Genomic DNA, 13,852 nt, shown 5'->3' with positions numbered 1-13,852 from the left:
TTCATAGTGTTTATTCATTCAGATTTTTTGTTAATATAAATTGCAACTGAGGTGAAACCAAAAAGAGATTTACATACCTATTTCATCAGCACGCGAACCATGTATAGCTACGTGGGTGTTAAAGTCTCTAACTGAATTTTTTTTAAACGATTTCGAATACCTGTATACTCGTATTTCGGTTGTCACTAGGGACATGTGAAGTCAAAGCGCCCGGCTTTTGTCACGTCATATTTATTATAAGAAAATTATGATTTCAATCATAATCGTATTTAATATCGTTCCTATTTTTAAGTATTTCAAACGAAATCAAATTTAAATTCCGAATGCTTGTTTTTCATTTAGTAAGTAATAATAAGCAAATTCTCATTCTTAAATCCAAATTTGACTTAACCAGGTAACGAGAAACATTTAATGTGTTAATGTTTTGTATCGTAATAAGTAACTGACTGTTTTGCAGTACTATCATATTTCATATAAAATAATTGTAGTTTATAAACAGAAATTAAAACCAACTAGTTCAGTCCTGATAAATGTGAAGTTTTGTTTTATATCCAAAACAAGTCTACATTGTTTCACTCTCTAAAATAAATAAACCAAGTTGTTTTGTCGACTTCCGGTACCTATTCATTATTTATTTCTTATCAAAAATCCTTGAGTGTCCTGTCACATCTTATGAAACCTTTTTCTATATAAGCCCATTAGCTGACGTGCACGCGACAAGTGCGACAAAACAACAGAACCTACTTTGTTATATTCCTACATACCTAATTTAATAGAAACATTTCTTAATACGAGTATTCATAGGGTTTTTTATATTTATATGATATGGTAAAAGTACCAAATAAAAGTATCAAGAGCAATCCGAAACAATATCGATTAGAAAATATGGTTGTAAGCAGAACTACCCTCTGGTTTGGTCTGGCTTATTCGCCTTATAAAAACGTCACGTCAAACGTTGAGTTGATAAAGAAAATAATTTATGTGTGTGAAAATCTACGCATTTAGGTTTTGAAATACACTATTTCTCAAAAATCTATTCGTTACAGATATACTTTAAATTAATTGAATGTAAATTGTTATTATATCATTAATGAGAATATTAACGAATTGACAAATTATAGCTATGAGTACTGATTTTCGTAGTAGTGATATGTGTTTTAGTAAATTAAATATCCTAACTTAAGTCTACCGGAAAGGTGTACTATTTAAAGAATTACATGTCGTCAGGTTGGAGTCATGTCAATTTTGGTGTACCACCAGGTAACGTGTTGTTCTGCCCCACTATTTTCAGTAGCCATAAACAGTATTTGCTTTCTTATTATCTAAACTGATATATCAGCAATCAATTGTTACTGATCACGAGGCGCTAGTGCTAAAAAATCCAACGCCAAGCTTTACTCTATCCTTAGAGCGGCTCCGGATTGGACTACAATGATGGATAGATGTGAAAAACAACACAGATTCGCAGGGGATATTTGTTCGTCACCCCCCAGGCCAGACATATATCTGTATTTGCGAATTTTGAAGGGCATTGTGTTAATAGAGCTTATGGTTCCTTGGGAATCCAACATCCCAAAGACCATGACATCAAGGTCAATAAGTATTACGAACTCACAAGGACTAGGTTCGTCGTAGATTTATACGCGGTATATCGCGGTGGAAGCAAGAGGTATAACAGTTAAATCTCTCTACGACCTACTAAAATATTTGGGACTGAACTAACATCAATTTAGTAATTTGAAAGTAGCCCTATTAGGTTCGTTTCAAATTTGGTTAGGTAGAGGGAGGAGCTTGGACGAGATAAGGGCCCCTTAAACCTACACCTGGGTCGCAAATCCCAGGCTCTGTTGAAGCTCCCCTCCCTGCACCGCGTTGGACCCGGCACCCGCACGTTGAATCCATGGAATGCTGAGAAGTTTCGTCTCCAATAATATTGGTTTGGTCAATGAAGACCTGCAGCATATTTCTGAACGGACTAAATGTTGTGACCTTAAAATTAAGCCCAGGAAGGCACAAGTAATTCTGTTTGGTAGACCGCTACCAACTCATTTCACGTGTATCTGAAATTCTACAGTCTTCTGTCATTGTGCAAGGCACAGATGTAAAGAACTAAATAAACTTTGGGTTATATTTGATTAAACTTTATCTTGGGTTCCGCTTATAACTCAACGTGAGCTGGACAATACATGTGTCTGATGATTTTTTAAGGTTACGTAATTTTCTTCAAATTTCTACCAAAGTTGTCTTAGCTCATCTCTCCTTTTTCCTATTTTAAGCGACACAAGCACTTGCTATTAAGTGAGAGGAATAATTAACGAAACCAGAGCGCTTTCAAAACCTTTACATTAGGGTTGACTGGCAACTTGAATAGAATTGATCTCAGGAAATCCCGTTCCCTTTGGTATTGGTGAACGCGGCGGAAACAATATTTAATAGTCCTTCTCAGTGGTAAGATTAGCGACTTTCTGTACAACCTATGAGTTGTTTAATAATACTTATGATGGAGAAAGAACACTACCAATGTCCAATCATATTTGCAAATAACCCAATACCTGTCTCTTGTCAACGTGAAGATGTTCTACGGTCTTCTCGACGCCATGTCTTCATAGGAAAATAAGCAGTAAGTAGTTTTGCTTAGGGTCATTTTTGCTGACGAAATATTTCTCGAAAAATTTGTTTATTATGGTTTGATAGAAGTTCCACCAATTTTAATAAATCGTGAACCAAACTAAACTCTACATCTCTGTGAGTGAACACTCTTATTGAGTATAATATACAAAAAAAATATGCAATTTAGAATCCATACTAGTTATTGAACTGTTAAGCCATGTGTTAAATTATTATCTACTCTGGATGACGCTACAGATTATATTAATTTCAATGAGTGACAACGAAAAAAAAAATAGCTAATTTATATATTCTAGGTTGTTAGCTTAAAATATATCATAAATCATGTGCAACATGTAATAGAAAATTACTTATTTAATTACACGAAATAAAGGGTTGTAATACTAAGCAAAAATACATTTTAGGAGATTCATACAACAAAAAACACAATAATCCTGTTTCTTATTTTCTTTATTGGTAAATTCACATTTAAATTATAGACCATGATGGTGACTGATGTTACAATAATGGGATTTCTACGGACAAAATTTAGTACGATCACTATGATACTGTATCGGTAAAATTGATCACTACTGCTTTATATAGCTACAACAACTCGAGAGTGCGTAAATGCTTCAGAACTCGTGGTGAATCAGCAATGACACAGTCAGAAAAATAGAAAAAAAATTTAATTACATAGTTACATCATTCGAACAAGTTCACGATACAGATCAAACATCAAAAATATTTATTTCTATATTAATCAACTACACATTATATTTACTGAGTCGACAGACGCGTGCAGGCCGCGGCCGAGGGAGCCCGCGTGTGAGGGACGAGGAAATCATATATATAATGTACGCCGACCGCGAGCCCATCGGCGGCGGCGACCTCCGCTGGCAACCAGCGGCGAAACCCCTTTGGTGAATCTTAATGTAGACGATTTGAAGGATCGGACGTTTGACGAGCAACGCACCTGAGATTCAGAGCTCGCCGCGTCTGACACACACACGTCGCACCGCACTGACTATTTATTATCACGGAACAATTTAATCCGTAGTTACATTCAAAAAATATACACTAAAAACGTTGCACTGAGCGCGGAGACACAGATGTGGCACAGAGGGGAGGACGGTACGTCGGAGCCGGTGTGACTAAAGTATCACGTGGATAATTTAGAGCGTCGATGGGGATTGTGACAATGGTGAGTATAATTTGGACTCGTGGTACCGTGGGGATGGTACGGGCGGTGCGAGGCTGTGCGAGGCTCGAGGGCTGTGCGTCTAAGAGTCGCCCCACCAATCAGGGCCGCTGCTGTTTCCGCCGCCGCCTCCGCCGTATGAGCCGCCGTAGTTGCCGCCGTACGCGCCGCCGCCGTAACCGAAACCGCCTGAATAATGTTACATATTTTAATCGCAGATACATTAGAAGCCGCAAACAAACTGTGATTAGTATATCCACACAAATAAATCGATTTCGATTTGTCGAGGTGTATATTTTTCCTCTTATTGATATAATTAGTTCTTAAATTACGTTGTTTTTATTATAGGTACTCGTTCTGTAGTCTCATATCTGTACGCCGAGTACATATTATAAAGAACTTGAGGGTGAATATAAAAATATATCTGCCAGAGTAGAATCAAATACGACTGACTTTATGCTGATATTAAATATATTATCCTACTTATAATCTTTTTTCTTTAACTATCTTCTCTTCCAGCGCTAATGATCTATAAGTATGAACTCCGTTACCTGAGCCGATGGTAGATGGTCCGGCCGAGCGTGGTGCCTGCCGCGATTGGGTACGGAAATCGCGGGCACCGAACCCGCTACCACCGAACCGCCCGCCGCCAGACCGGCTGCCAGCACGACGACCACCACCGCCAGCACGACCATCCACCGCTGCACTTGTTAACCAGCTGTGGAAGATTCGTTCATTAATAAGTTATTGATTATTCTTATTCTTATTTTCTTAATAACATATTTTAATACTTTTTAATATTTTATAGTTTCGCCATATTAATGAACGAGATAGATTTCTTCGTTAACATATTATAGTAATTACTAAATCGGGAGCTATCAGCATCATAAAGTATAGTTGCTGTCACTGAACTTGGCAAGATTTTGGAGTAGTGGGGATAAGTTTGCGCGTGTACACTTAGTGCAACAAAAATGGAAACTTTTGATGCTTATCAATAACAAAATTAACTCGCGACAGTAACAACAACAATGGATACAATTTCACTGCTCGCAAGTGTACTCGGGAGCGAACATGCAATCCCGAGCACAGGACTGTGCAATCTCGTTCGCGACGTCCCGCATCATAAACATGACACATACAAATCGTATTCTTCATCTTTATCTCTTGCCAAGTGACGTGCCGGCTACTATAGTAACTCGTAGCATGTCATTACTCACTTGGGCACATCTTGCTTAGCCTCCACTAGCAGTTCAACCAGATCGCGCGCCAGGCCGCGGTTGGAGTCGTTGAAGAACGAAGTGGCCACTCCAAGGTTCCCCATACGACCGGTACGACCGATACGATGCACGTACTCCTCGACATCAGACGGCAGATCGAAGTTTATTACGTGACGCACGTGAGGTATGTCCAAGCCTGGAAAATGTATGGATTAATATTTCTATTCCTTATTATCTTTATACTAAACTTATGTGTATGTATTATCTAGTAAATTTTGTTAAAACTTTTTTTTTTTACAATCCACAGTGATATAATTTGTTTATATTTACGAACGGATATAGTGAAAGAAATTGTGTAAAACTAGATGACAATATTGGGGTATTTAAAGTTAATTATTTTAGATATGTATGAGGAAATATTAATCCCTACTCGAGGATATTTAATTTTATTTCTGCGATGGATACAAATAAATATCTTGAGAATGCGTTAAAATAAGTCATACAGTTTTATTATTTTATCAAAATGAAAAATTCTTATAATCTGTATGTATCATATATATATGTGTGGGTATATGTTATGCAAGTGAAGTGACCTCTAGCGGCGACGGCGGTAGCGACCAGTATCGGTGTCTGTCCCGTACGGAACCGGCGCAGCGCGTCTTCACGCTCGCGTTGAGTACGATCGCCGTGGATAGACGTCACCGGGTAACCGTCCGCGTACAAAAAGTCCTCCAATTGATCGGCTCCTGTTAATTGATAACTCAAATGATTAGGGAGACTTAAATTATAGTTTCAATACTATCGAGATGCCGCACGCAAGAAAAACTAAGAAATCGTTAGCGGTAGATAAAATAACAGGACCAACTGTCTGAAATTTTAATCTCGTCTGCCCGCAATCACGGTTGCTGCAAAGTAACCGAAACGTCGGGTATTATGTCGTCATCATCATCATCATCAGCCTATCGGAGCCCACTGCTTAGCAGAGGCCTTTTCTCACATGGAGAAGGTTAAAGAGAGCATTAATCACCACGCCTGGTCAAGACGGGTTGGCGATTAGGGTATTTTGTAGTTTTAAAAAATAATCAAAGAACGCATAGTAATCTGAAAATACCAGTTTCATTTAAATCTATAAGGATATTTAAAAATTTAAACTGTGTAATGACAGTGTAATACCTTTCTTAGTTTCAACGAAGACGAGGGTGAGCTGATCTTCTTCGTTATTACGTTGTAGTAGGTTGGAAGCATTTAGTAAGTCCAGCAGGAAGGAACGCTTGTCTTGCTCTTCAACCCACACCACCTAGTAAAGAAATTTATAAATAAAATCTTACTATCTGACTAATACTATAAACAACCATTTCTCTTGAAACTTCATAATTATGTAGCTTAGGCGTTAAAATAAGCCGTAGGCTGTAATTTCTCCGAATAAAATGTAATTCCCGGAGAATATCTAATGTTTTAAAACACTGTAAAATTTTCCTCTGAGCCCAATTGGACAAAAGCTAGTATTTAGAATAGGACTAAGAGATCTATGGAAAATAGGAAAATAAATAAGCATTACCTTTTGGGTGATATTCTCCGAAGTAGATCCGACACGGCCGACGGCAAGGAAAACGTAGTTATGGAGAAAGTCCTGAGCGAGGACCTGTATCTGCTTGGGGAAGGTAGCTGAGAACATGAGCGTCTGCCTCTCGCCGGTCTTGGGCATGTTGTGGCCCTCGACGATCTTACGGATTTGGGGTTCGAAACCCATGTCCAACATGCGGTCGGCCTCGTCTAGCACGAGGTGGCGGCAGTGGTCCAAAGCGACCCGCCCGCGAGTCAGCATGTCCACGAGACGACCGGGCGTCGCCACTAGTAGGTGACAGCCGCGCTCCAACTCGCGGAACTGGTCCAAGATTGAAGAGCCGCCGTATCTGATGAATTATAACATTAATAATACATTTGTTTTTTTTTTATGTTACGACTATAGATGATTCTTTCAAGAACAAAGTGAACCGATTAAGCACACGAACTATAAGTTTGCTTGTAATTAACGATTAGTATGTAGAAAAATAGTCGATATTTGTATTGATGTATGAGACTTATTATAGTATGATGATTCGAACTGAAAAACTATTTAGATGGGTTATATCAATCTAAGCTGAGATAACGTAACTTAAAGGAAACCTTATTTGAGAGCGTTAATCAAACTGACAATATTAAATAGATAATCAACTCACACAACACATGGCCGCACACGAGAGCGATAAGCGAACTTCCTGGCTTCATCATAGATCTGTGTGGCGAGCTCGCGCGTGGGTGCCAGCACTAGACCGAGCGGATACTGTTTACGTTTGATATAGGGACTGTAATATAAACACATAATATGACTCAGTTTACCTTAAAGTAACACAAGTTGATATATACAATGAGCATCGTATGTTGCAAATAAACAGGAAGTGAGTTATTTTGGCCCAAAAGAATCTCCACCAGACACTTTACTTCTTTGTACTCACCCAGCGTTCTTGACGGGCCCCGCTTCATACATCTGGTTAAGTATGGGCACGAGGAAGGCCGCCGTCTTTCCCGAGCCAGTCTGAGCGCACGCCATAACGTCCCGCCGCCCTAGTACTATGGGGATAGCGTACTTCTGTACCGGAGTCGGCTTGTCGTAACGTGCGAATGCAATGTTCGTGCGCATTATCTCCGTCAGGTTAACATCCTCGAACTGTAAATTAATTAATTAATACATCATAATTAAAACTTTATATACCTTACTACTGCACATTCATTTAAAAAAAGGTGTAATTACGAAATAACTTTTTCTATATAAAATATTAATCACGAAAATTTAAAAAAATTATAATTTTACTCATACAATATTTTAATGGGTACATTAGAATTTAGATGATCCACGGTCTAGGTATGTGACTACAATCAATGCTCATTCCAGTATTTTGTTCCTCATTTTCGATCTAGTATCGTAAATATTTAAATGAATATCTTTGTCTGGTTATTGTAAGGAAATCGACAATTTTGTAAAAAAATTAAAGATTCGTTACACGATCAATTAAGTATAGCATCAAATTAACAGTCTGTATGTGATCGTTTTAATTAAACAAAAAAACTTCGAATGTTGCTTTAACAATGAAATTTTACACTATCATTGTACTGCAACTATTACTGTCATAAACGTAGAGTACTCACACTCGTAATGAATTCCGGTACGGAGTCCCCGCTAGCTTCGACCGGTATATCCTCGTATTTGGAGAAGTTAATGCCTGTGTTGCCAGTGCCAAACAGCTCCAACTCCTGCCGCTCGTCGCGAGGTAACGGGATTGTCCAATCGTTCTGTTACGTTACAATATTATGTTACGACGTCACATTTCATATTTAAACATGTTTTTTTTTTCAGTTAAAAAACAGGTGTATGTACATAGAATAGAAGAATATACTAAAAAAAATAGTATCTAAATATTTCGAAAGATATGAAAAACATGAAATTTAACTATATAACTCTAAGTCCTCGAGTACAAAGATTATATAAACATTTCACTCCAGAGAAATCTTAGACAAATCAAAGACAAGAAATCTATCACAATCATACACTTTAAAAAGGTGGTCTTTATGATTGTACCTCTAACTTTCATCATAACTTGAATACATAGACTATATTTCATCTAACGCTAGCTAACCTAAGCATAGACAAATCATAGCCAATCATAGATAAATCATAGACAATAAATGTAATAACGTGATAGGCATCACAAACCTCGTCTCTGCGATTGGATGTGCGCCGCACGTCATCGGAGGGCCAGCGCGAGTGCTGGCGGTCCTCCCTCGGCTCTGGTTCCTTCCAGCGATCGTTCCTTGGCGGCGGTGGCTCGTTGAAGTCCTCGTCGCGTCGCACGTCTCTCGATGGGAGTGTGCTCCTGGCGCCGGTGGTGCCCCCCGACCCGCTGCCCCCCCAGCGCTCGCCCTCCGTCCATCGCTCTGAATCACCATTTTGGTAGCCCGAGTCACGACCTGTCATCGGTTAACATGAATATTAAATATGTGCGGTTGCAGTCACATTGATCATTTGTGAATATTTATGTATATACAATTTTTAAATGTCCACTTTATGAACCATTCATATTTGCTAAGTAGATACAACCCCTCAACGAAAAAAGAATTTACTTAATATATATCAATAATTAATTTTCGTCCTCGTACCTCTAAAGGACAGAGTATAAAATATTATACAAATGTTATAACTTAACAAATGACATTAAACATAAGTAACTTAAAATAGCATACGGTACAAGACTTTACATGAGAGAAATAATGTATTCATAATTAGAAAAAAAAAATTACTCACAATTAGATGGAAAAATTTACTCAAAAAATAGAGATTAATTTACTCGCATAAATCTCATGGCATCGTGTTACATACCGCGGTCCCTGCGCGGGTATCGCGAGTCGTAGCCGCGATCGTTGTCACGGTCGCGGTCACGGTCGCGGTCGTCGCGCCGACCACCACGGTCGTAGCCGCCTCTAGGGTTGCCACCGAATGATGAACGACTGTCCCTTGTGTCGCTCGGTCGAGACTCTAAGCTCGAGCGCTTAGAATCCTCACCTGGAAATTATTTATACAAACTCCTTGTAGCTTTCAATATATCTGGATTCATTTACAACACTTGCAACTGGTCAGAGTTCACAGGTTAAAATACCTCTTTTCTAATTATATGTTAAAATGAATAGAATATGTGTATCATTTACACTGCACTAAAAACTATCTATGTCAAGAACTTAAACTATAGGGAAAATTATTATTCTTTTGCCAACTAATTGATACCATTTTGGTTATTTAAAATAATTTCACTGAAATATAATATTAACAATCCACTTGAATTTAAAAATTTCAATATTAAATTAATGTTAAAAAGCCACTATGTTATTTTCAATTTAATAAGGCTAAAAAATTACAACATCTTCGGATTAATGCAAGTTGCCTTTACCTGAATACCAAAATTCTGTCTATATAAAGTTAACCGAGAAAAAAATATTTTTCTCTAAAGTGAAAAGATTGTTTGCATAAATTAAAATATTAAGATGGTAGCTCATACGAGATTCCTCTTAATGTGTTACAAGTTTAACTCAATATTATATTTCAATGGTTCATTAAACCCAAAGTATTATCATAAAACATTGTCATATATAAGACTTTCTGAATCACTCGTTCAAATAAAACTATTTTTGTCAAATTTAATTAACAATCTCATTGTTTTAATTTTATATGAAGTTTCCACACCTCTGAAATAACCGTGGTCATGGGACGATCTAAGCATTGCACAAAATCAAGCTAAAACATTTGTTACTCCATAATTCATTAATCATTATTAGAATTTTCATCAAATAATATATTAATTTTTGCTATATATTTGATTACTGAACACACCATACAATATATATTTAGTTTCTGTAAATAGGAATATGTGATGATAATAAATATGTAGTTGTTAATGAATACAAACATCAAAGTATGTACTATAAACTAACCTTTGGCCTCCAACTGCCTACGCAGATGTGGAGGGATGTAGCGGCCAGTACTCTTAGGAGCCTGAGGCTGCAAGTCCAGACCAGCAAGCTGCCAAAAATCCCATATAAAATTTAGATAAACACAATAAAATATGTGGTTATTAATATAAGATACTCGGTAAGAAATTTGAGTTGAACGTAATTAAATCCACAATTTTGTGTATCACACAAGTTTATGTGATTTGATTGAAACAATGATCTTTCATATCATATTTGTTGTATCTCAATGATATTAATAATTGCACAACTATTTCCTCACCACATTCGTTCGCATTAAAATTGAGACAAAATCAGCAAAAATGTATATGATGAAATTGTAAATTAAATTATATTTCTCCCATTAAGAAATTAGGTCAGTAGACTACGGCATGATCAGCATGATCACAAATATAATCAAGAATAGTTTTTAAATGTCTAACCTATTACCTTTTCTATAATAAGAATGTAGGTATCTTTTCAACATAAATAGCATAAAAATTATTAATTGTTTTTTGAAATATTACACATCAATAGTAAAAATTTTAATTAAGAAACTAAGGAATAGTATTGGGTTAGGACAACTTTCAAAATAATTTGAGTATCTATAGTGCAACAAGTTTTACCACGAAATAACAATATATACTTTAATTCACAAAATTAATATATTCCAGCAAATATTTGAAAGCCTTTTAATATAAAGATCCATTATACAATTCATTACACATATCGAAAAAATCCAACAAAATTGTTCAATAATAATTATTGTTTTACTTATTTAGAAAATTATAAATCATAAATTAACATTGAGATACCGAACCTATAAAATCAATCAGATACCCAAGAAGAGCCAGGTCGCCATGTTGGTTATACCAAGACACGTAAAGTTGGATTTTATAGTGTTTTACGAACGTGGTTTGTAGTGAACATTGACATAATGTAATTTACAATGTTTAGGATACATTTTCATTAAATAAAAAAGCCATTTCATTTACTAAGAGAAAAATCAATACGAAGTACTTGTACATGAGGCACCGACCTGCTGCTCTAGACCTGTTCCATTTTGGTTGGTAACATTACTCATATTACTACCAAGCGGTACGTTTTTTTGGGAACGTTGCTCCAAAAATATTATACAAACACAGTCTACAATGAATTTTGCACTAACACAAATTCACAAAATCACATAAAAAGGCTTCAATTTTTCTCCCCGAAATCACTTTTCATTCGCAGTTTTTGTTCTTCATAGACACTGACTTTTGTCTTTGATAACTTCATTCATTCAAATTTGTTCAGAGTGAATAATTATATACATTTAGCTCAAGCACGTTTATTGGATTTAAATCATAAAATAAAAATATACAATAATTTGTATGTTGAATACAGTATAAAGCAAAACCTATATGATATAAATTGAAAAAGATTTATTCGTCACTCAGATCAGTAAAAAAAGTAATATGAATAAACTTACTTGCTTTTTAAAAAGGAACTTAACATGATCCGAAATATTTTATTTTATTTTTAACTAAAAAGTTAAAAGTTTTAAAGGGAATTGTCGAAAGAAGTGGTTTAAATTCGACCAGATTACCTTCTGTCAAATGGGGTGAATAGAAAAAAAATCACAATTAATATGTGGTATTTGATTAAGTAGTCATTAGTTTATCAAAATAATAATTTGAGAGTATTGGGATTATTCTGGAACCTGAATAAAATAAAAAGGAGTTGAAAGATTTTTTTCTACTCCTAAAATAAATAATATTTTATTAACATCCTAAAGTTTTCGGTACACGTCCTTTTTTTTGAGATATAGCACAGGGGTGAATAGGAATGGAATAAGTACGTATGTACAGTGTGTACAGTGAAAGGAACTTTTAGGTCAGTTAAATAACTTATGTCCGATATTATTATTAGCATACTTACTTATTGCTTTTAACACAAAAAAAATATAGTTACTTAATATAATGGACAATTTAATTTTTACAAAATTTAGGCCAAGTATCGGCATTTACCTATGCTAAGAGTAAATACATATAATCTTGTTCACTTCTAATTGTACATAACTATCTAAGCACCTAATTACAGAAATTGTGCTAATCCTAACAGTTCTTCCCTATAATGTCAATCACCTTCCCTATCAACCCCATTTTATACTTAAATGGAGACTGGAAATTTATAATTTAAAGAAATACCTATACTAAAACTAATACTCTAATGATTAAATGTGAAGTCATCAAGAATTTTTACAAGGTGATTCAGGTTACAATACCAAAATCAAAATAATATATACAGTGAATTACTGATAAGTGATAAATGTATCCAAACATAATTTCTGTTCATATTCCACCGTTTGACATTATTTAAGAAAATGGCAACTTCGAAAGTATCCATAGCCACTTTTTTATTTTATACTATGGTGTGATTCACATTAGAATTGTACAATATTTTATCAATGTCAAAGTTTTTATTTATTGAAGGATTGGTAGAATTGAATTTACTTGAATGCAATCATGTCAGTACTGTCAATCTTTCACACTTAGTCACTTACCACATCAAAATAAAAAAAAAAGATCGTTTTAATTATAAAATAATGAATAACAAATGCCTAAGAAAAGCTTTTTAGACTTTATTATACATCTGAAGCGATGAGCCAAGATATGAAGGGGACGGTACCTAGAGAGAGGCAATCTCCTCCGGCACCTAGAGTGAGGCAACCTCCTCCAGAGCCTAGAATAAGAAAGCCTCCTCCAGAACCGAAAAGAACGCATATTCTTTCACCACCACAACCACGGCAACGACAACCGCCACCACAACCAAGAAGGGAAACCGTAATCCCACCCTCGCAACCGAGGCAACGACAACAACCACCACAACCGAGAGAACGCCAATTGCCTCCTCAACCCAAAAATTGATTCCATTTAATAATCTTCAAATAACCTTAATCCGAAATTGATTAATTTATTCCCTACCGAAGAGATCATGATTAAAACATGAGGTATATCGGTTAATAATATTGATATTAAAAAAATATTGTGTATTTTTCTGGTCAAACTGGGACCACCCAGTGATGTTCATTTTAAATTGAATGAAGACTCGCATATTGTAACACTTACTTTTTTTTTTAAAAGATATTGGATTTTAATTTATTCATCATCAACATACAATTACATAGTAACAAGATCTTGGTACTTGTCTATTTATATCGGACATAAAGAAATTTTTAAAGAGTTGTTTAAGTACTGTAACCTTTGTGAATTATTCCATAAGTCACTTGTAACCATTATTATAAGGAACC

At 35.7% G+C, this 13,852-nt stretch overlaps 1 protein-coding gene across 1 annotated transcript; it reads right to left on the bottom strand.

Annotated features, from left to right (window-relative positions):
• Window positions 1-3,060: 3,060 nt before the first annotated feature.
• On the bottom strand, window positions 3,061-11,822 carry LOC116773917 (ATP-dependent RNA helicase DDX3X). The gene is made up of 13 exons (XM_032666536.2): window positions 11,600-11,822; window positions 10,546-10,633; window positions 9,440-9,622; window positions 8,777-9,030; window positions 8,212-8,355; window positions 7,521-7,732; window positions 7,245-7,370; window positions 6,584-6,938; window positions 6,199-6,322; window positions 5,619-5,771; window positions 5,026-5,221; window positions 4,360-4,526; window positions 3,061-3,997 (listed from the first exon to the last, which is right to left on the bottom strand). The coding sequence occupies exons 1-13, from the start codon at window positions 11,642-11,644 to the stop codon at window positions 3,891-3,893; spliced, it is 2,154 nt and encodes a 717-aa protein (XP_032522427.1). The 5' UTR covers window positions 11,645-11,822; the 3' UTR covers window positions 3,061-3,890.
• Between the last annotated feature and the right edge of the window lie 2,030 nt (window positions 11,823-13,852).

Source organism: Danaus plexippus (genome assembly GCF_018135715.1).
Source record: "Danaus plexippus chromosome 3 unlocalized genomic scaffold, MEX_DaPlex mxdp_30, whole genome shotgun sequence".
Classification (NCBI taxonomy): Eukaryota; Metazoa; Arthropoda; class Insecta; order Lepidoptera; family Nymphalidae; genus Danaus; species Danaus plexippus.
Note: the sequence above shows the minus strand (reverse complement) of the source record. Positions and strands in the feature narration are given on the sequence as shown.